The sequence below is a fragment of the Rhopalosiphum maidis genome, chromosome 3 (assembly GCF_003676215.2).
Source record: "Rhopalosiphum maidis isolate BTI-1 chromosome 3, ASM367621v3, whole genome shotgun sequence".
Taxonomy (NCBI): domain Eukaryota; kingdom Metazoa; phylum Arthropoda; class Insecta; order Hemiptera; family Aphididae; genus Rhopalosiphum; species Rhopalosiphum maidis.
The window spans coordinates 13,509,052-13,532,409 of NC_040879.1; the positions used below are offsets into that span (position 1 = coordinate 13,509,052).

The 23,358-nt window shown below is 24.1% G+C and overlaps 2 protein-coding genes across 4 annotated transcripts; both read right to left on the reverse strand.

Moving 5' to 3' along the window:
* Positions 1-381: 381 nt before the first annotated feature.
* On the reverse strand, positions 382-6,751 carry LOC113559866 (protein tumorous imaginal discs, mitochondrial-like). Of its 2 annotated transcripts, XM_026965648.1 has the most exons (9): positions 6,467-6,749; positions 6,174-6,394; positions 4,309-4,554; positions 4,073-4,241; positions 3,881-4,012; positions 3,173-3,366; positions 2,869-3,082; positions 741-865; positions 416-570 (listed from the first exon to the last, which is right to left on the reverse strand). In XM_026965648.1, exons 1-8 carry the CDS (start codon positions 6,609-6,611, stop codon positions 783-785), a joined length of 1,404 nt encoding a protein of 467 aa, XP_026821449.1. In that variant the 5' UTR covers positions 6,612-6,749; the 3' UTR covers positions 416-570; positions 741-782. The 2 variants fall into 2 exon arrangements, with proteins under 2 accessions (XP_026821448.1, XP_026821449.1); XM_026965647.1 differs by lacking the exon at positions 741-865 and having other exon boundaries at positions 382-570; positions 6,467-6,751.
* Positions 6,752-8,740: 1,989 nt separating this feature from the next.
* On the reverse strand, positions 8,741-16,531 carry LOC113559734. 2 transcript variants are annotated; one of them, XM_026965476.1, is made up of 17 exons: positions 16,206-16,531; positions 14,884-15,053; positions 14,081-14,129; positions 13,631-13,707; positions 13,438-13,514; positions 12,761-12,829; positions 12,341-12,442; positions 12,032-12,277; positions 11,869-11,952; positions 11,388-11,465; positions 11,187-11,324; positions 10,846-10,937; positions 10,505-10,569; positions 9,998-10,041; positions 9,449-9,888; positions 8,969-9,141; positions 8,741-8,905 (listed from the first exon to the last, which is right to left on the reverse strand). In XM_026965476.1, the coding sequence occupies exons 1-17, from the start codon at positions 16,361-16,363 to the stop codon at positions 8,808-8,810; spliced, it is 2,160 nt and encodes a 719-aa protein (XP_026821277.1). In that variant the 5' UTR covers positions 16,364-16,531; the 3' UTR covers positions 8,741-8,807. The 2 variants fall into 2 exon arrangements, with proteins under 2 accessions (XP_026821277.1, XP_026821278.1); XM_026965477.1 differs by lacking the exon at positions 12,341-12,442.
* Between the last annotated feature and the right edge of the window lie 6,827 nt (positions 16,532-23,358).

Consider the following 23,358-nt stretch of genomic DNA (forward strand, 5'->3'; position numbering starts at 1 on the left):
TCCTCTTAAAAATCCTAGCTATGCCACTGTATACCACTAATATAATACAAATACTAAAAAAAATTAAGATAAACTAATAAATGTATAGAATTATATTTTAAACTATACAGTTTGATCATATACTAATTTTAATATTACAGTATAGTATTTAATTAGATGTTTAATATAACAGTAGACATAATTTACAGACAGAATAAAGCAACAAACAAGAATTACTTAATGTTTAAAATATTTTACTAGTTTCATAATTTGATGAAAAAAATAAACAATCATTTTTAAAATGTTTTTGTATATTAACAAATAAAACTACTTATAAGTTTTACAAATAGTCAATAATGTAAACATTATAATGTACAAAAACTATGTGAACTATTTGAATTATAGAAGAACAAATAATGTATTTTATAATGGGTATAAGATAATTACACAATGACATTATAATATCTTATACAACACAAATAATAAATAAGTTTTAATGATAGCTTTATTTATCATTTTGATTTCTTAGTATAGAACGTAAATTATCTAACATTTCTTTTTCTGATGATTCTTGATCAAATGATTTACTACCTGTAAAAAAAAAAAATCACAAATTAATTATTAATATTTAAAATATATAATATACTTATTTATAAGTTAAAAAGATTAATCTCTCCTTTATCATAGACTGGGATTTCAGATAAGTTTTTATATTATTTATTTTTCAAAATACAAGTAGTTATATACAAAAAAGTAATTACTTTGAACCTTGATTAAGTGACTTTTGTTCCAATAAATGTAAATTATCCCAATAGTGCTTTTTTTATTTTTGTGAAAATCCCATCATCAGCTGTTTGGGTTGATTGTGTTTGTTCAGCTGATGGGCCTAAAAAAAGCGACTATTTTTGAATTATATTCATAATTTAAAAAAAAACTAAATTTAATTATTTACTTAATATTTAATGAAAATAAAGATTGATATATTATAATTAAGGTCCGGATTTATAATCTATCTCCAAAAATATGATGCTTATATTCTCTAAAGAAGTGCAACATTTTACTATGTATATTTATATTATTCATTAAATATTTAATTTATGACTAGTTTTTTATTTTGTTAATTTTAAAACCTCAAATGCAACATAATATCAAAGCAAAGTATTTGGATTTTAAACATTTGATAGGCAAATATTTTGTTTTTATCAGTATGGATCGAAATAAAAGTCGAAAATTGGTTAAATGTATCAGCGGTATCAGTGTAAAAAATTTATGTTTTACTACTTAAAGATTGTTAATAAATATTGCATAAATACTAGTAGTATTTTGTGGTAGTATTTATAATCAATGATATTATTAAACAATAAAATTATGTATAATATTTATTCTGACAATAAGTTGTAATTTTGTATTGATATTTGGGGCCATAGACATAATATTATAATATTATATCTATGGTTAGGGCATCGGAGAACATAAAAACATAAGAAACGATGTAATACTAGAAAAGTGAGCCTTCTGGTTTTTCTATGGTACTATTATTGTGTGTTTTTGTTTTTAATCAAAATGATACAAAAATAAATTATAGCAATTATTATTTCCATTTTAAATAATCCAAAAAATTTTTTCCCGGTATTTTTTTATTGAAATTATAAGAAATCAGCATTTTTTTACTCAAAATGGACCAAATATTCCAAAATTTCTATGACCAATGAAATATTGTCAAAGAAACAAAAAAAAAACTTTTTCCTGTGAATTCATTATACAATGAATCCACAATCCATAATTTTTATTCTCGCAAGACTGTATATATTCAGAGACATTATGTAAAAACATAAATTCGGACCCTACTTATAATATCATAAGCAGTAAAGTAGCAGTTATTAGTTTAAGTTCAAAAATTTTTTTATTATAAGTTGTAACTAAATTTATATTTTGTAAATATTCACAAAACTCAGCAAAATGTATTTAAATTAATAATCTGTTTCTGTCATGTTATAAAACTAAATAAGTGACAACTAGAAATCATTTTTTTAACATTTCTAAAATGAATATAATAATTTTAACAAATAAAAGTTAATTAAAAATAAACAAAAACTGTATATAGGTAGGAAATTAATTAAAAATAATGTTATTTATTTTTGTTGACGAATCAGAAGTATACTTGTTTAGTTTAATATTAAAAGATAGTTAGAAACCAACTGTTATATTATTAAATAAATTCCCAGACTATGAAAACTAAGAGAATAACATAATTATATTGAAAATATATTGATATGTCACAGTGACGCATACAAAAGTATTAATTTTATTCAAAGTATTCTTTTTAGTAATTTTAAGACATAAGTAAATCTTAAATTATTTATATCTTTGATATTTTCATAATTTTTTATATACATTAAACTTGTATCAATTTTTGATTTTTATACAACTTATAATTAATTAATCAGAAATTTAAAAAATTATTTTATTTTTGCAAATTAACATTACACATATTTTTTTTATTAATCCATTAAAAAATTAGATTTCTTCAAAAATATATATTTTTTGGAGGTCGTGTAAAAGTTTCTTAAAATTAAAAGCTAGTAGTCAAAACAAAATTTTATCTCGAGTTAATGGTAACCATAAACTATAATATTATGTACAATTGTTTACAGTTACCTCATTTATCAAACATTAACTACTGTGTTAAGTGTGAATTTAAACAGTAGTTTTACAGCATCTTAGATTAAATACAAATTTTAAAATTAGTTTAAAAAAAATGGTTGTATAAATTTTTAGTATTGGAAACAAGAGTAATTTAATCAATAGTAGTAAGTATCAAGTTTATGTATGCTATTTGTTAGTAAACTAGAAATATTTATATAAATAACATTTAAATAATTTATCTACCATCTTTTTTATAATGTAAGTCTTTTATTGTTCCAGGTGTAGATTCTTCAAGCTCTGCATAAGCTTTGACCAATGCTTCTTGCTTCTTTGTTAAATACTTAGGAACATCTATTTTAATATTAACATAATGGTCACCGAGAAGATTGGAATTCACTCTTTTCATTCCTTGTTTGATTAATCTAATTTTGGTGTGTGAACTAGTACCAGGAGAAATCTTTTAAGAAATTAAAACAGAGATACATTAAATATAATGAATATTTACTGTCATATTTTATATAATTAATAAAAACTTTACAAATATTACCTGTACTGTGTGGTCATCGTAAATGCCTTTAACTCTAATAGATCCTCCTAATAATGCTTGGGATATAGAAATTTTAGCATCTGTATGAATATCAGAACCATCTCTTCTAAAATAATCAGATTTTTCAACTTTGAAAGTAACAAAAACTTCATTTCTATTGACCAGGATTCTAATAGTTTGTCCATCTTCAATTCCTATTCAAAATAATGATAATACATTAAACTTAATCCATTCATACATTTTATTATACAATACAAAAATATGAACAGCTTTATTAAAAATATTTTTATGAAATTACATATCTCCTTTATGATATTTTAAAGGATATGATATATATACACCTAAATCACATTAATTGTTTGAATACATTTTATTTATCTTATACATTATTTACAAGTATTTAGAATTTATTTGTTAAATAAATAAACTTAAATAATAAGTATGTATACTATAAAATGTATAGCCTTTATAATAGTATTAAAAGGTTAATAGTTACATAGGTATTACAATTTGTATAATTTTAAAAGATTAGTTATAAAAAGTATTTAAATTAAAATAAATAATGATTTAATTGTTTATGATTTAATATCATAAAGCATACCACATTTTCAATTTAATATTCATGATGATTTATGAGTATTAAAATACAGCCTTGAATTTAATATCAATGCAGTAACATTATTGAATAAATTTAAATCAAACATGTACCTGCTGGAACTGGTACTGTTACTTTTTTGTGTTGTACAGTGCTTCCTTTCCCGTGACATTCTATACAGGGATTTTTTATTACAACTCTACTTCCTTGACACTGTCTACATGTTGACTTCATTAAAAAGGGACCTAAAATGATTTATACAATTAATTTAAAAAAAAAAAAATTATTACAAATTCTGTACCCACCTCGTGATACTGTTTCCATTCCAGTTCCATTACAATGTGTACATGTTGTTGCTTTATACCCTATTTCACAGCGAGAACCACGGCATTTTGGACAAATATCAACCACATTTAAATTTAAATCTTTATTCACACCTCGAGCAGCTTGCTCAAATGAAATTTTAACAACAATCTAATTTAAATTAATTTAAAAAAATAATTAATTCAAAACTTTTTTTCAACTTAAAAGCAATAATTACTTCTTCAGCAGCTCCAAATCCAAATTTTGAATCGGCAAAATCTTCTTCAAATGAACTATTTTGCCCAAACCCACTTTGATTGAATATTTTTCTGAATAATTCTTCAGCATCTACATTAGACTGGTAACTCCATGCATTTTGAAAATTATCATTTCCTGTACCTCCACCAGGTCCACCCATATGGTTTGGATTACCAGTAGATCCCCACGTATCATATGTGCTTCTTTTTTTTTCATCTCCCAACACCTGTAAATAATATAAAATAATTAAGGTGTGAAAATAAATTAGATAATAGAGCTAACAGTTGAACTTGTATCATTTGTATAATCATACTATTTTAACTCTCCCTTTCTTTAATAGGTGGGAGAAGAGTTGAGTGAATCATTAACTGTTTACTCTAATCCCTAGTAAATACTATAATTTACAAAGCATACTACATGGATAACAACACGGGCACAGAAATCTTAGCTTGAAATAATTTCCAACTTTATCATTCATTTTGTGGAAAACCTATTTTTCTTAACAAATCGAAAATATATAATTTTTTAATTAAGTTGATTTAATTTAGTTGATTTTTTTATCCATTAATTTTTAACTTAACAAAGTTATAAAAAATATATTGGTTAATACAGATTAACTTAATTTAATTTTTTTAAGTTTAAAAAAATCGCTGACTTTCCTAACTTTGGTATTATGTATCATTTATAAATATTTAAAATAATACCTATTATTTAATAATTGAACAAAAACTACAATAATTAAAAAAATATTAAATTAAAACAAATTATTTTAATAAATAATAAAAACAATTATAGTAAATTAAAAATGGAGGTGCTTTTCAATAAAACATTGAAACTTTATAAAATATTTGATAAATAACTGATACTTAGAAGTTAACACGTTATCTCAGTGTTTCTCAACCGGTGTGTCGCTGGGTAAGTCCAAACGTGTCACGGGAAGTACTAATATTAAATGCACTAACCTTGTTGACACTATATTTACAAAAATTAATAGGTATTATTCTTATTTTTTTTTTTTATTGTGTGTCACAAAGTATGAACATTTTTAATAATGTGTTACCATAATACAAAGGTTGAAAAATACTGCGTTAACTATACATCATATTTAAGTATACTTACCGTAACCATAAAAATAAGGGTTTAAAATAAAATCTTAAAAATGTATACATTAAAATATCAATGTACAACTTGCATGAACGCATGAAATAATAATTGTGTAATACATAAACAATAAATCAATCGATTTATCATAATTCTAACTAAATTGTAGTGTATTTAATGATGAGCTATGTAATTCAAATTAGCGTCATTTAGAATATGCGAATGATATTTATTGAAATAATTTGGAATCATTCACAAAAAAATGTATCGACATTTCTAGTGTAGCTATTTGAAATTTGACAAATTTGCATTTTTTAGATGTTTTTTATATGTACTTGTATCTTTTATGAATGCTATAAAGTATATTTTATAAATTAATACTATTTAGAGCCTGCCTTGTATTATTAGTTCTCTTGTGTAGTATTTGAATTAATACAACAAGTCTTTTCATCATTATAAAAACTATTATATAGATAAGAAATACTTTTCATGCTTCTATAAAAAGTTTGATTTTTATTTAAAGAGAAAAACAACTATACCAATGAAAGTATCAGATAATTTATTTAGATGAGTCAAAATAAGCAGGTACCTAAGTAAATAAAAAAAAATTGCTGACAATTATTATAGCTCAACTAACCAAACCAAGAATGATGCTAACAGGTAGAGGTATACTGTTTAAAATGTCAAAATCAGCCAATTATAAGATCTATATAAAATAATTAATAATAAATATACTATGCTTACTTCATAGGCTTCAGAAACTTCTTGAAATTTTTTACTTGCACTAGGATCTCCCTTGTTAGTATCTGGATGAAACTTCTTAGCAAGTTGGTAATAAGCTTTCTTTATTTCTTTTTGAGAAGCGTTTTTTGGAACTCCTAATATGTTATAAAAATCCTTTTTATTATTTAAATAGCTTGTGGTGTGTATACTTTTATAACTATAAGAATTCAGTGGTTTGACAACTGTAACACAAAACAATGATAATTATAATATTGTCATTATAATATAAAATACAATTGTAAATTAATACTTACAGTGTTGAAACAAATGTTTATTACATAATGTGGAATAACTGAGAGAAGATGAAAATATGTGATGGTTTAATTTTTGGAAATTACACAACAGAGATGGAGAGTAATATTTATAAGAAATCAATAGTTTTATTTTCATACTGTTCATTGTGATGAAATTTTAATTGTCTTGTTTCAGTATTTTAAAAATATAATCAAGATGCATTAATAACGTTGATTGCTTAAATATATGAAATAATGAAAAACTTAAGGTATTGAAAATGTACAAACCACGAAAAATGAACGCGTGATAGTAAATAGTGTGATACTGATGCCGGGCAGGAAATATGGATGGCAGTAATCTATCGATTTAATAAAAATATCGATATTTTAATATAATCACTTACATTGAAATATCGAATGTTCGAATTACTCCAATATGACATTTAAAAACGTATAATTTTTTTGGCTGTTGCTAAAAACAATCCATTTAGACTTCGAAATTTATGATATATGATTTACGAATTAAAGATAATATGTTTATGAAAATTAATCATAATCAAACCATTTTTAGTTACCGATATAATGTATACGATATATCGCTAATCATCTAATCTTTGCCATATCGAAGTTTCTATTATAGGTAATGGAATGAAGTTAGGAATATAATAAAATATAATATATAAATGTATACCTATCATAGAGTAATATTCTTAATAAGCGATAAGACAAACTTATCATTGTTACTTCATGTATCGGTATCACTAATAGTCTAGACTCTAGACCAGTTGTATAACCAAAGTCAATATATTGTTTTAGACATTAGATATAAAAAAAACTAGAATAATATCTCGGTCTTATAGGTACCTATACTATAATTACGTAGAGAGTATATTATAATTATAGAATATTAGAATCTTTGACGTTTAGAAAATATTTTGAGAAACAAATAGCAAATCAACTACATAATATGTAACGTAACAATAGTATAGTTATCTAAATTTGATGCGTAAGCAGTGTTGGATTAGTTATTAATACAGGTATATTTTTTTATTGCTAGTTGATATGAATTAACTAAAGTGTTAAAGAAACTTTCATTTTGTTCTTAGTCTAAAAAAAGATGGGTATGAAAACTATAATATATGGTATCTCAAATAAAAAGTTTTTATTTAGACTTACAACTATCATTAATTATAATTACTTACTTACGTACAAATAATGCATTGTAATATGATGAACTGATGAATAATACATTATTATTATAAATATAAATCTAATTGAAATCCAGATGTAATTTATACGTAATAAACATATGAAATTATATTTTAATATAAACAAATTTTATTTTTGTACTGAAATTCACTCTTTATGGCGTATATAATTATTAGAGTTAACTATAAACTAGAATCTAGTTACTAGATAGACATTTAAAATATACCACATCTTATAGATCACTAAAAATTTAACATTCAACCAACTATCTTCATTTTTAGTCATAATATTCATTATTCTGGTTAGCACTTTGACAGGGAAATAATAAATTAATCAGTTTTGTAAATTATGTTTAGGAATTGTAAAAAAAAAAAAAAAAAAAAGTACTGACAACATTTCTAATTCTGATGTTATTTGTAATCTAATCATTAAAACATTACTCTAATAGTTATATTATTTTATGTTTTCTCAAGTTTTAATTTTTTGTTAACTCTGTTATAGTTTAGCCAACTAATAACAGCCAATTTAAAGGTGCTTAACTAAAGTTGTTAAATAGTTTTAATAGTAGAACACTAGTAGTAGTAGTAGTTGTAGTAGGCAAAAACCTAGCCTTTTACAACAACTGCAGAAAAAACCATTTAAGTTATTTAAGATTAATATTAACATTAATCATTATCACAAAATTTAAATTATTGATTAAATGTTGCATTATCATTTGTCTGAATCTGATTAAATATTTATATGAAAAAAAAATATATGTACTGTTAAGCATGTACTTCTAACACATCTATTCTAACAGAAGACTTTTTATAGTGCATTTAATACATTTAAACTAATAAGAATCAGTTAAACTTCTTAGCAAGTTTGGAAATTATATTACTATTAAAAATATAATAGCCCAATGGTATAAAGAAAAATATATTTAAAAACAAACAAAAAATATATTAATAGTTATATTAAGAACAGTCAAATATATATAATATAGATAAAAGAGATCAAAATTAGAACTGGAACTAATATTTTACATTTTAACATATAAAAAAGTTAACTTTTGATTTTCATCAAAAAATAATTATTAAATTGTACAGTATAGAAAAATCATTGTATAAACATCAGTAAAAACAATATAAAACTAAAATTACAAAAAGGACATTCAAAAAAAATTGTAATTAATTATTTCAATTGAAATAGATGAGGGGTTTGTTGCTTTAGAAGGTTGATTTAATTTGAGGATTCCGTCTTTATGTAATCCTTGTAAATAAACGCACAAAATAATTATAAAAATTATTAATTTTAATTTGTACAAATACTAACCTAGAATCTCTACCAAAACTGAAATAGCATATCGTCTATTAGTTATGTGAATAGGACAAATATCAGTAAACATCAAACGTGAACAATTTTTTGGAAATTGTTTTAAAATATTAGATATTATTTTTTTTATGTCAATAGATTGTCGATGACATTCTTCAATTTGTTCAGCAATACTGTAAATAAAATAACATGATTTTGTTTTAGTATATATATTTATATTAAGGGGTTTTCACCCCTTAAATGCAAACATTTGTTTTTTCTCTTTTTTTCTATCTCCCATATAATATAGGAAAAAAGATAATCCTAATTTTCACGATTACAACTCTCTAATTTAGTTTGAGGCAAAGACACCTATTGTATATTTCATAAAGAAGTATATTTCTTGTGTATTGACCAGAAATACAGAATATTTTTTTTCTATATTATGTGGGAGTTAGAAAACAAATGTTAGTGTGACGACCCCTTAACCAAAATACTTACTTTTGAATATTCTGCAGTTTTTTCTGTTCAAATTGATTTATCGCATTATTTTCTTGGTCAATATTAATGTTTAATTCAACATGATTAATCAAAGACTTTTCGGGTGGTAACAATTGAGGTGATCCAGATTTTGTTATTAAAGACAAAGAAGGCATGGGACAAATATTTTCTGTATTAAATGGAGGTATCTCAGTTGAATTATGTGGTTCAATCATTGTTTTACCATTTAGAAGTTTATCAACTTCACTAAGAGATGGAAATGTCATAATAGGTTGTGGTATATCTATATGAGATAGTTCAGGGCCAACTAGTGTTTTATGGGCTACTAAACTTTGATTCACTTTATAATTTAATTTGTCTTTAAATTTCTTCCACTTGGTCTGATCAATTTTAGAGATGGGTGAAATTTCTCTTAAACTATCTTCCAACTTATTATTTATCTAAAATAGGAATAATCAATTTTTGAACCGAAAATTTTACAAATATTTAAAGACAATTTTTCAACTATATTTTAATTTTTTTTATGTCAATAGAAAAAATAATGTTTACCTCATTAATTGTATCTCGCCATACTAAACTATTATTGGTTAAACCTAGAATACATTAAAAATATATATATTAAGTTATTTTATTATCCTACAATTACTATATTAAACAATTATTATATTTATTATTTGTTCAATTAAATAGTTCTAAAAGAAAAAAATGAAAAATGAAAAATGATACACTTTTCAATAAGAGAACATACAGTGTCCAGAGAAAAATCAATTCTTCTGCACACCCTCAAGTAACATTCAGCCATAGTGGAACCAGCTCAATGGCAGTTTATTGAATGAGGATGCACAGAATTGATATATGTATGTGTTCACTCACTGGACAGAATAGATATAACAATTTGTTCTTAATATAAATTGTATGATATAAAAGAAGGTTCTTATTGTTATGTTAACCATACAAAAAAAGTATAATTTTAGTTAGTTTTTTATATTATAATAAACATTTTTAATGATAAACTGCACATTGTATGCCAAATATATATTAATAGTGATTACTTACATTCTTCAACTAAAGGAAGTAGAGTTAAATGAGGTAATGAATTGTTTTTGCAATGTTTATAAATACTGTAAAAATAAAATTATTAAATATTTTTATTATAAGAATAAATATTACTGTTATTCTTTAATTATTAAATATTTTTTGATAATTAGATTAAGATGATCATAACTTACAACTGTTATATTTACACCTAATTGGTGTAATTAAATAGATTAAAATAACAAAAATAAATATGTTGAGATATTGATTTTTTTTCATTGATTTTCAGAAATAAATATCATCTTAATTATATAACATATTTAATTTTAATATTAAATAAAATAAATAAATGTATTATATACCAAATGTTTGAAGTATTATAGTCGTTTAATTTTTCTTCATTGGTTTTGTAATTATCCATGGTAATTTCACTATTAAAAACATCATCTAAATTCTGATAAAAATATTTATAAAAATAATTTTAGAATTAATTATAACGATTAATAACTTTACTAAGAGACTAAGTATAAAGAACAATATAATTAAACTTGTTTTTTATTTACAATAATTTTTAAGAATGATAATAATAAAATTAATTACAGACTATTAAGAATGATTGAAAAATAGTTTGTTAATTCTAGATATAAGATGAGATTTAAAAACAGAAATTAGAATTTTTTTAATACATTAAAATATACAATACTTTGTTTTCTTCTAATTCCATATTTAATGTTAGAGCAGCAAATGGTATAACAAGTTTATAACGGTACATAGCATATCTTATTGGTAAATGATCTATAGATTGATTAGTACACTTCAACATCAAACATTCAAGTGGTCTCTAATGAAATAAACAATAGTTAAATGATGATGACTAATTGTATATAGCAGTTAAAAGTATTACATCAAACATTTCTCCTTGAAGTTTCTTCAACCTGTTTCTAAGTACTTTACTGTTTTGTTCAATCTGTTTTTTCTTAAACTATATAAAATTATAATAAATAAAAATGATAATATCTTAAGGGTATTTTGAATTTTGTGTTACAATTTTTAAAAAAATAGTTGCTAATTTTGTTATTTTTACACTGTTGAAAACATTTTTAGCAATTTTAGTGGTACATTTTTAACCTCCATAGAATATCCTCCATTATTGTATAGTCATTTTTGATTATTATACTATTATGAATTAATAATTAGTTATATTTGCAGTAGCTTAAATAAACTTAATCGAGTGTATTAATATACATGTAATTTACCAATGGGATAAATAAATAATATAATAATTCAAAATATTTTTGAATATACCAGTATCCACATTAAATAAGTAAAAATTTAATAAGTAATAATCATACATATTAGTTTACATTTACTAAAAAGAAACTTACTTTTTTTTTTAGAAGTAAATTAGATCTTTTTCTTTTTAGTGATTGATTTGTTAAATTTTCAGGAGTACAATTTTCATTAGTTTCCTAAAAACATTATTTTTATTTTATTATTTATTTTGATACAATTTTAAGATAACCTTTTTTCCTAATCATACAATTGTACCTTAACTTGTAATTGTTGTTCTTGTTGATATGTTGAATGCTGAGGTAGTTCTGTTCTAATTTGTTGATCTAGTAAATTTATTGCATATTGTGATTGTTCTATAAATTGTTGTGGTGCATTATTTTTAGGCTGTACATCAAAGTCCATTAATTGTAGTCTAAAATCATTTTTGGATAAAAGAGGATTCTCATCGGTGAGAACATCTTGATTAATAACTGGAAATTCTTCAGTTGTTTGAATGAATAACTAAAAAAAATAATATACTTATATAATAATAAATCAACAGTACCAAAATGTTGAATGAACAACTTGTAGTGGGTCTAAATCTGATATTTTATAAACATCACCAATATTTTCTTCAATGTTCACATTAAGCATATTTTGATTATGCAGTATTGGCATATTAAGAGCCTATATAAAATAAGCATTTAATAATTAAAAATTGTATACAATATCTAGAAACACAATAAAAGTTAAGCACTAGGCTTGCTCTGAAACTTGTATTAGTACATAACAGCAATAGTTATTTATTAATATTTTTAATTTAAAATAGATCTTAGTTTATTAATAAATATTAGCATAAAACAGTTTTTGTAAAAATATTTTCAAAATATATAAAATATAATTTAAATTGTACGAAATAATTTATTGATTTTGTAACATTTTAACTACAATTATTTTCTGAGAAACTAAAATATTATATTTTGTAAATTATTTAAATATACTAACTATTTGGTGTGGAACATTTGTCTCGAGTTGTTTCATTTCTATAGTATTTAAAGTGTGTCTTGGACGATTCTATACAAATTAATAACAAAACATAAAATTAATTTAGTAAATAATATACAAAATTAGTTAATTAACAATGTATTGTTTTATTATAATAACCTAGTATTTGTTCAATATACTTTTAACAAACTAAAATAAAACTACACAGTCTTAATATTTATTTTAACACTCATACAAATAAAATAATGCAGATAACTTTAATTTATATTTTTTTATTAATAATTTATTCTATGGATATATTACAATATATTATTTATTAAAATAAAAATAAATAACCTATTAACTATAAATCTATTAGTCACGCACATCATAGAAAATAAATCACTAACACAAGTAGTTTTCTTTGTATAATTACATATTACTTAGTAATTGATTGTTAAATTGTTACCTAAAACCTAAAAATTGTTATTGTAAAATATTTAACTATATAAAATGCCTGTAAATTGTTGTTATTGATATGTAAACAACTTGTTGTATCCTACTGCCTATCCTAATTGTTTAACATTCAAAATTCAAATACCAATGTTTTATTATAGACCAATTACCAATAATTTCATTATTAGAAACTATAATAGACAACAAAACTAAAATCCTATGTATATAATAACATGACTTACTATAAGAATATCTATCTCATTGCGGTTTGTTTCTAAACTAGATACTTGATGTTGATTTAATGATTGAACTTCCTGGCCTAAATGTGTTAATTAGATCAATTAACAACACAGCTTAACTTAATTTAAAAATATTAGTCTTCTAATAACTTAATTTTTATCTTTATTTGAAAAAATAATAAATAAATAAATTTACTTTGCATAGATTCTATGTTATGTGATTCATTAGTAGCTTCGGATTCCTTTTTTTGTTTCTTTTTAGGTATTTTGACTCTGAGTTAAAATCAATTTATACAAACATAAGTACATAAGTCAAAGACAAAGTATACAATTAGGCGTTTATAAAATTTATAATCATTCTGAAGTTACAGCTTATTGATTGCATCATTATTTTTATTGCATTAGGTACATAACTTTAAGTGGTAAATTTGAGAAATACCTGGACATTTTATAGAATATTAAAATGATCATAGTGAAAATCATTATCTTTAAATATATATAAATTCTATTTAATGTACTTTATATACATAATAATTGTAATAAACATTCTATAAAATAAATAAAAAATGTAATAAACACCAGATTAAATACTTTGAATAATAATGTAAATAATTCTTATAATAAAATAAATATATTTTATACTTACACTGCTATTTTGTTCTTATACAAGGTCTTTGTTGAATTAGTACAATAACCTAAACATTTTTTTTTAATCATAGGAAACTTAAATATTTACATGAAGTTATATATATATACATATATACATGAATAAAGAGAGGGATTCTCATTGGCTATAAATATTAATTGCCTAATAGGCTTTTGTTTTTTAAACAATTATTCAAATAAATAATTACGAAAAAATAATAGAATGATTTTGGTGAAGAGAGACCTTGAAGTTGAGTAAGGATAATAAATAAGATGAATCAACTTAATCATACAACAATCTGTTTAGAAACTTTTGTAGAGTATACACCTACATTTAGCTAAAGACTAGACCTAATTTAACTGAAACAAAGAAGTAAGTGTAAGAAGGATGTTCAACGCCTAACAATAAATCAGTAAACCAATATCAAAATAACCAGAGCTGAACTTTATCAAATTGCAGAGACTCACTAGCACTGTAGAGAGGCCATACAAGATACAACCACACCATTTTCTAATATTGATCAAACATAAATACAAAATAGTAATTTAAATTCTCAAGTAAGTTTATTGATAAATCTAAGAATTTTCTTTGTTATATTTATGACTAGCTGTGGGTATGCCTCGATTCCAGGCTTGTAGAAGTCGCCTTCGAGGTAATATGACAATGTAAATTGTTAAGTATGTTTATAACCTTTATTGAGACCATGTAATTGAATATAGCAAAAATACATTTTATACTACCTAGTTAAATTATCATAACTTGCTTCAAAGAACCACTCTCTATTATTATAAAAATAAACTTACTGTAATACACTTTTGTAGCATTTGTATGTATTAAAATTAAGCCAATATAAGCTTGACTTATCAAAACAAATGGATATTTAATACGTTGAAAGTCATTTTGTAAAAATGTTAAGGTTGAAGAAATAGCAACTACATTCTCAAAGTTGTGCAAAAGTATAATTAATTGATCACTGAAATAGAAAAATATATGAACATTATCAACAAAAACAACATTTATCAAAAAGTAAATTGTATTTATATTTAATTATTTAAATAGGGCATTTTATGAAGTTACTTTTGTTTTTTATCTAATTTCCAGTAAATTTACGACAGTTTGATTTTATATTATTTTTATTATTATAAACACATGTTGATCATATTAAATAAGAAGCCAAAGGAAAAAAATTTAAACTGTTTATACTTAACAATGCGCTAAAAAAAATATACTTACTATATAAATGTATATATTTTAATAAATATAGAAAATAGGAATAAAATTGATATAACTAGAAAACTAAAAATACAATAGACAACTGATAATAAGTGCAATGGAATTTTGAAATCATAACTATTATTTTATAACTGTATTATTATTATATAACTGTCAAACTAAAATAAGATAATTTATACAAATTAAACTTTATATGGCAGATTTTTTTAAACTTATAGTTAGGTATCTATTTATTACATAGTTAGGTTAGGTAAAGTTCATAACTTATAGTTTTATTAATATTTTAGTAATTTTAAATTTTTCAAGCAACTCATCAACAGTAGCGTGTCTAACACAAAATAACTGGGTAGGTCTGTTTCGTTCTGTAGAGTGTAGTGTGTTCATAATTATAACTATTAGGGAAGATTAATTATCACATGAAACATAGGTATGATAATAATATTAAATAATAAATATTAATAACATTTTTATTTGTGATAAAAAAAAAATAGTCACATTAAAATTGGGTAGGCCCAGGCCTAGTCAGCCTACCCTGTAACCATCCCATTGCTCATCAATCACATACTTCATTTATGTAGCTACAAATACTTTATTTTATTATTTCTAAAAAGTTCAAATTGCCAATGTTGATGTATAAGCATTATATAATCATTAGCGTTAAAAAAAGAATAAAATCTTTTGGGCTGGTATAGAATATTTATGAGAATAATAACTTGAGTTAATGTTAAAAGATACCTACAATAATCTTATAATTAAAAAATACATTTATGTTAATATACAGTTAATATAAACACTATTCTTGGGTATAAAGAAAACAGTAAGAGTAATTTAAAAGTTTGATACTAATGTACAATCATAATGATACACATTATAGTATATTCGTATTTTTTACCACATCCAGGGCACATCCAATTTCCGAAAATCGTTATTCGTCCTAAAATATCTATCGAGACATTTTCCATCAGTGAACACGTTAAGTGGCACATTCAACATGCCGTTTGGATCCACACTACTGATCAGCCGGTGGAAGTGTTTATTATAAAAATCCATGATTTATTGAAACGACGAACAGTGCACAATTACGAACCAGATTTGTAAATATCGACAATAATTGGCAAATTGGCAAACCGACGGGCGAGGGCGACTACCGAGTACCAGGTGTTTCAAACAACCGCGACTAATATAGCCACATATTATGCACATAGCAATAGAGAAATCAGAGAATGACCACAATAACACTCACAACTCAGTACTCGCAAATGAAAAGACGGAAATCCCGATTGTGGCGATTGCCAGTAGTGTGCCTCCGCCGCCACCACTTGCCACCCGACAGTCACGACGATGAGCTTGTCAATTATTATTGTGGACCGGGAACAAAAGAATCGCAAACTATGCAAACGTGCATTACTGCAGTGTAGACTTGTGTAGTAGTAAATAATTTTAATTATTTGGAAATATTGAATGCAAACAATAAGCTATGAACTTGGATCTTAACTCGAAATAAGTTATATTTTACTCTACGTATTATTTTGGCAATGTCACAATTTTGAATTTAATAATAAGTAATATTACTAATAGTTAAATAGTTAATGGTATAATATTCTAAATATTATTTTCTATGATATAGATATATGTTAATTACGTTTTAGCTTGTGAAGTTATTTCTTGTGTATTAAGTTCTTAAAGTTTTAAAAATGCGATGATGGGTTCCCAGATAAATTAGGTAGGTAGATACCTATAATAACGTTGGAGGACTCTAAAAGAGGGTGCCGGGTAGTGCCCATATTTATTATTGGTCTTCTAATGTCTGATCAACCATTTTATAACCCCCTTTTCTTACATAGTTTAATATAATTTTAAGTTTATTAATATATTATTTTAAATACTTTTATACGAAACAGGTAATAGTAAATTAAAATAAAGTATAATTATCTAACAAATATAATAATTATGAACAGTGCCGGCCCGGTGCAGAATTTTGCGGGGCCCCATACGGCCATATAATATATTAATTTATTAATTATTTATATATACATTATGCAATATACACATCTATATTTATTTTATTTTATAGGGAATTACATTAATTTTTTATAATTTTGTAAACTTTAAACCCTTTAAGGTATGTTAGAAACCTAAATTTTTATGTATAAACTATAATAAAATCCAATTTGCATTTTATTATATAAGACACAAAATGAATAGGTTTAGTATAATTAGGTATAATGTACAAACAATATTTTATTAATAAATATTTTTATTATATTGAATATAAATTATAACCATGATGCAATGAGTATACGTTTACTTAGAATAAAAAAAAATTAACATACCTAATATAATATTATTCAAATATTTTTTTCCGTGCTTTTTGTGATGCAAATAGATCAATTGTCTCATCGTAGATCAAAGAATCGGCAATACTATGTTTGATGCTGATAAGGGCCAGGCCCGATAACTTATGTTGTGATAGATTGTTACTTACTGTTTTGACTATTCTTTGTCGGAGAATTTTGAAACGACTGGGTAGAATTTAAAGATAATGTAACAAATTTTTTGAAAGATTCACGCAGTTTATTTAAACTTTTTTCCCTTATGTTTTTTATTGTCTTTTTTAATTTCCTGACGGATAACTACTAAACTTATCCCGATTTCTAGATGACATGATACAGAAGTATACGAACTACAAAATATTGTTTTTGTAAATGAATGCATGTGAAAAAATACTACCTATCAGTCTTGTTTTTAAAATTTAGATAGAATTATTTTAATAACTCTACATAGACTAAAAACAACACGGGTCGCAATTTCTGTATTACTGTCTATGGGGACAATATTATTATGTTAATTTATAAAGTGATATTCCTAATAGTATAATTTCTGGCCTGTGGGGCCCCGCACAAGCGCGAGGCCCAGTGCGGTCGCACCGTTTGCCCTCCCTAAGGGCCGGCACTAATTATGAATTACATAGCTAGAAAATAGAAATCATAAATGTATTTTATGTACTTATAGAAATGAGACATTTGTCTATTACCCATATTATTGAATTCATATACCGATATACCTATTACTGCATTTAAATCTACGTTCGATACCATTTCTTGTTCTGAGAAAAGCAGTAACAATGACTCCAAACGTTCATGACCCATTGTACTGCATAATTTGTTTTTTACTATGATTAATTTTGAAAAACCGCGTTCACGCGTACAGCTATAGTTACAGGTATGAATGTATGATAGTAAACATTTTTAAAGTTATAAAAACAAGTATAAACTGCGGAATTTACAATTTTGTTTCAACCTGCAATGAATCCATTCATAAATAAATTCATTAGTAGCACCATTAAATTGCATAACATTTTGATATTTTTTTTTAAAGTTTAAGTTCAGTAAATAAATCTTCCTCTGAAACCTTGGAAAATGTTAACAACATTTTTGTAATATTTTGAATTATATTCATATTCAGCATGCATGAATATGCCATAGCAACAACCAAGACAAATTTATTCTGCTTAAATTTGAAATTAATCATAATGAATTATTCAATTTTTTTTTAAATTCGCTTTAAAAAAATTAGCTAAAATTGAATGAATTTAATTACTTAGGTAAATTGAAGCATAGGGCGCTTCAGACCATGAAAAATAACAGAACGTGCCTGGGCACACTCGGCACGCCCCGTGCGCACGTCTTTGTACTAGTAATACTAGTTAAAAATAAATAAATTACAAATAACACAAAAAGATCAATAATATTTGGTAAATTATTTCATGTTTAATAAAATATGTTAGTTTATAAATATTCGATTAAAAATGCCAAGTCTCAAGTCATTAATTTTTGAGTTACAACAAGAAAAATCAAATCAACTATATCAAAAACTGGTTTTAAATTGTTGTTTTGAATATTGTTAACCCTCCTCCCAAGTACCAACTAGATTCTATTGTCTACCGAAACCATCCTCAAAGTTAAATTTTAATTATTTTTATTGATCCAAATAAGTCACAACAGTCACAGAAACAAAACAGTCATCGCATTATTATAAAATTAATACAAAAATGTATTCAATTAAGACCTAAAATTTATAAAATAATTAATTTTTATATGAATTTAAAAATAAATGTTCAGCTGCTTAACGTAAACATTAAGAGGACGTTATACCCACATTTGTTGTCTGTTGTATTACGTACCTACATCATAGCAAATGTGCGTTCAGCAGAACACATTTTGTGATATTAGCTTTAACATTAGAGTAACTTTACCTGTTATCAAATTTAAAGGTAAGAATATTATCCAGGAAATGCATATTCTTTTATTGATATTATGATTTTAAAGTAAGTTATAGCTATGTAAAATACTACAACTTTAAAATGTTCATAACTTACTTTATAACGATAATATCAATAAAAACATACCTATGACATTTCCTATGGATAATATTCTTATCTTTGAATTTGAAAAATCACAAATAAATCGTATTTTTTAAGTCATTTTTCTTGTGTTTTAGACTATTTAAATCCGTTAGTTATAAATAATCTAATACAATTCCCCGCGAGTAATGATGATAAAGAGTAAATTTGGAAAATTAAAAATAATAGACATGTGTTATGTTACCTATTGGCTTTTAGTTGATTATGAATATTGAATAATTATAACTTATGATAAGTAATCGAACATTTTTTGAAAAAAACCGAGTAAGTTATCAATGACCAATGTAAGACTAGTAAATTGCTTAACCATTTTAACGAGTATATAATTGAATAATTGATGGCACTTGCCGCATTTACAGAGATCATCAATACTTACCTTTCAATTTCCAAGTATTTATCTATTATCGTTATATAGGTAGGTACTGACGATACTGTAACATATCGATGAACACTAAATCAAAATTTGAACGAATACCTACCGAATTTTACATAGTTTCTAATTTTTTAAGAATGTTAAGATGTTTACAGTACCTATAGTTATAGTACAACTCGATAGATAATAAAATATGTAATATTTTCAGGTTCTGGCGGAGCCATTGCTGAACTTAAGGGTCACTGAGCCCCAAGGCAGCTACTAAAAAAGGGTTCTTTTAAAAAAATATTAATAAAAAATGCTTTAAATTTGTTTTTTAAAATGTATAAAATACAGTTTTAAATTTCTTATACACATTATCACTATATATACATTATATTCACAGTTATACTACCCTGTAGATACTTCATAATAATATTCTTATAAAGTTATAACCCTATTTCTATCGAAGGCTTAAAAAAATAATAATAATAAATAAATAATATTCTTTACACGAAATATTTCTCCATGTTGATCTATTTTGTGTGACTTTTTTTTTTTTGATACTTGCAATTTACATGGCCGGTATATAGGTATAGTGCCAGTAGTGAATATTAAGATTATTCAAAATTAATAAGTATATTTTTTATGTACATTGATTTACGAATTTATATTTACAAATATTATCATTTATTACTAAATATCCTCTAAAAAAATTGTAAAATGTAAAAATATATCCTTAAACCTAAAAAAATCACTAAATATGCACTACAAACTTATTTTTTATTTCTCGAGATCTTGAAACTAGCTTATACTTGGCAATAAATTTAAATCTAATAGCTTGCAACAAAAATCATGCTTGTGCAATAAATTTCAAGCACTATACTAATAAATAATAATATCATAAAAAATATAAATTATAATTGTATAGCATAGTACTATAGTCTCAAACTCTCAATTGTATTCTTTAATCCTTACACTGTGTCACTGTAGCCTGTAGGTGTAATTATATAGGTAGGTATTTGATAATAAGTGTTAATGCCATATTAATTTAAAATATTAATTGTAATATCATTATATAAATATAATTTAATGATTTCTAATATTAATATTTAGTACATTGTACATTATATACTTAACGTCTTAATACAGTAATACTTATTAGGTATATATACAATATTGTGAAAGTTATATAATCATTCCTGCTGGCTGCTTGAAATCTATTTGTTTTTATTTCTGATTAGAATAAATTGCGCAATAATTTTAAATACCTATATATAGATACTATTTGTTTTTACAATTATAATAACAATAACAATTAGGTCAACCTTTAGATTATAATTTATGAAATGTTATCGCAATAAAAACTTGGATATTAAAAATATACCTATTAATTATTATAATATAGGTCATTTCCATAAATAAATTAATAGTAATAAAATAAAATAATAGATAGGTGTACTAATAATGTTTCATATAGAATTATAGTTTGTGTTTTTTTTTTTTGTATACATATAATATACAGAATCGTCGGAATCTCGAATTAATTTTTTAAAGTTCAAATGAGTGGGTTACACACCAAGGTTGTTTTTCATTACTTCCACGTTCTAATCTTTATAAAGACTGTATATCGGTATTAACTCTGCTTGTGGTTAATTTAAATTAATCAAAAAACCATCGATTTAAATCAATTTCCAATTTTAAAACATCCACATTTAAAATAATTAATACATTAAAAAAAATTCAACTATACTATACCTATATAGAATACATTACTTTGTATACATATATAATATTGTATGGATTTTAAAATTTCTCTGTATTTTTTTCTACTTCATTGATATAGACATATAGTAATATGTTGTAGTTATTAGTCATTATTCTATTATTTACCTAGATAATTATTATATTATGTCTATAGTCTATACAGCTATACTCGTAGAGTATTATATAGCCATATAGGTATTTTCTAAGAACTATGGAACCAAGGGGAAACTCTTGCAGTCTTGCACTTCAATATTATAATTACCATTACTGCACTCCTCGACCCCATTTCTTTTTATTAAAAATCAGTTTTTACTAATTTTTCTCTGTTGACAATGCTTTGTCCTTGTATGAATACGAGCAAGGGGAAATTACATAATATATTTCTACGTTATACCGGCTTTATAAATGCGCAAGTGTGTTATTCTCTACGTTCCAGATACAATACACGACTGTCAGAATATCTGCATCTGGCATTCGTCAGAATAGTTTTTAATATTTAAAAAATTATTAGTTCGTAATAAATAGGTATATTTAAAATTGTAAAATAAAATTACTTATCAATTATTAATATTACAAAAACTAATTTTAAAGTTTTTAATTGATAATTTATGACCAAGAACAATATTACAAAATTAAATATTACGTATTTTTTTTATTAAGGGTGAACCAGTCTATTAAGGGGGAGTGCTATTTAAATTATGTTCTTATGAAAATAATTGATATACTGAGTTGTACTATTTAATATTTATGTTTCCTGTGATCGCTGAGTGAGAGAAATCCCCCTTGGACCCGCCACTGGATAAATAGGAGTACTATCTAAATAGTGATAACTGATTACTACTATCTAATGGTTATTTAATTTTGCATGGCATTACAGTACACCAGTTAATAATTAATATATATAATAAAATTCACCACTCGCTTTAATATATGTCTAAATGTCTAACTACTGAGTTCCAACGACCAATGTCCGATATATATGATATAATTATAATAATATAATATTTACGTATATAGTAATATTCTAAAACGACTAAAACACTGCCACACTGGTTAGCATTTTATACAATGTTTAGCTAATTTATGTTATACGCATGAATGCCCTCAATACCTTATAGTTTGTTAATATTTTTATAATATTAAATATTAATATAATTAAAATAAAACTATGAAGTATGAACTAAGGCTATAAATAAATATTGAAAATAATATTTCAATAAATTTAGAAGCAATATTAAAAACATTTTCAGAAACCGAAAGGATAAAATTATTATTTATAACAATTGTTTGAGTACCTTCCTGGCTACCTATTAAGTACCTAGGTTAGTTATATAAATATAATCTAGTATATTTTCTAGATAAACTAGTATAATATAATCGTACTGCGTGTTTCATATAGTTTCAATGTTTCAAGGATAAACATGGTATAATTGTACAATATAAAAAATAAATATGATTATAATATGAACGATCTATAATAGTATAACATATAGGTATAATTAA

Bases quoted from the DNA above. Each gene is read 5' to 3' on its own strand.
- LOC113559866 (XM_026965647.1), bottom strand. From the start codon at position 6,611: ATGAACAGTATGAAAATAAAACTATTGATTTCTTATAAATATTACTCT. The intron at 6,395-6,466 runs GTAAGTATTAAT...TTTGTGTTACAG, and splicing joins TAAACATTTGTTTCAACACT to TTGTCAAACCACTGAATTCT. The intron at 4,555-6,173 runs GTAAGCATAGTA...TATTATTTACAG, and splicing joins AAGTTTCTGAAGCCTATGAA to GTGTTGGGAGATGAAAAAAA.
- LOC113559734 (XM_026965476.1), bottom strand. From the start codon at position 16,363: ATGGATTTTTATAATAAACACTTCCACCGGCTGATCAGTAGTGTGGAT. The intron at 12,830-13,437 runs GTAAGTCATGTT...TAATTTGTATAG, and splicing joins ATGAGATAGATATTCTTATA to AATCGTCCAAGACACACTTT. The intron at 12,278-12,340 runs GTTGTTCATTCA...TATTTTTTTTAG, and splicing joins CAGATTTAGACCCACTACAA to TTATTCATTCAAACAACTGA.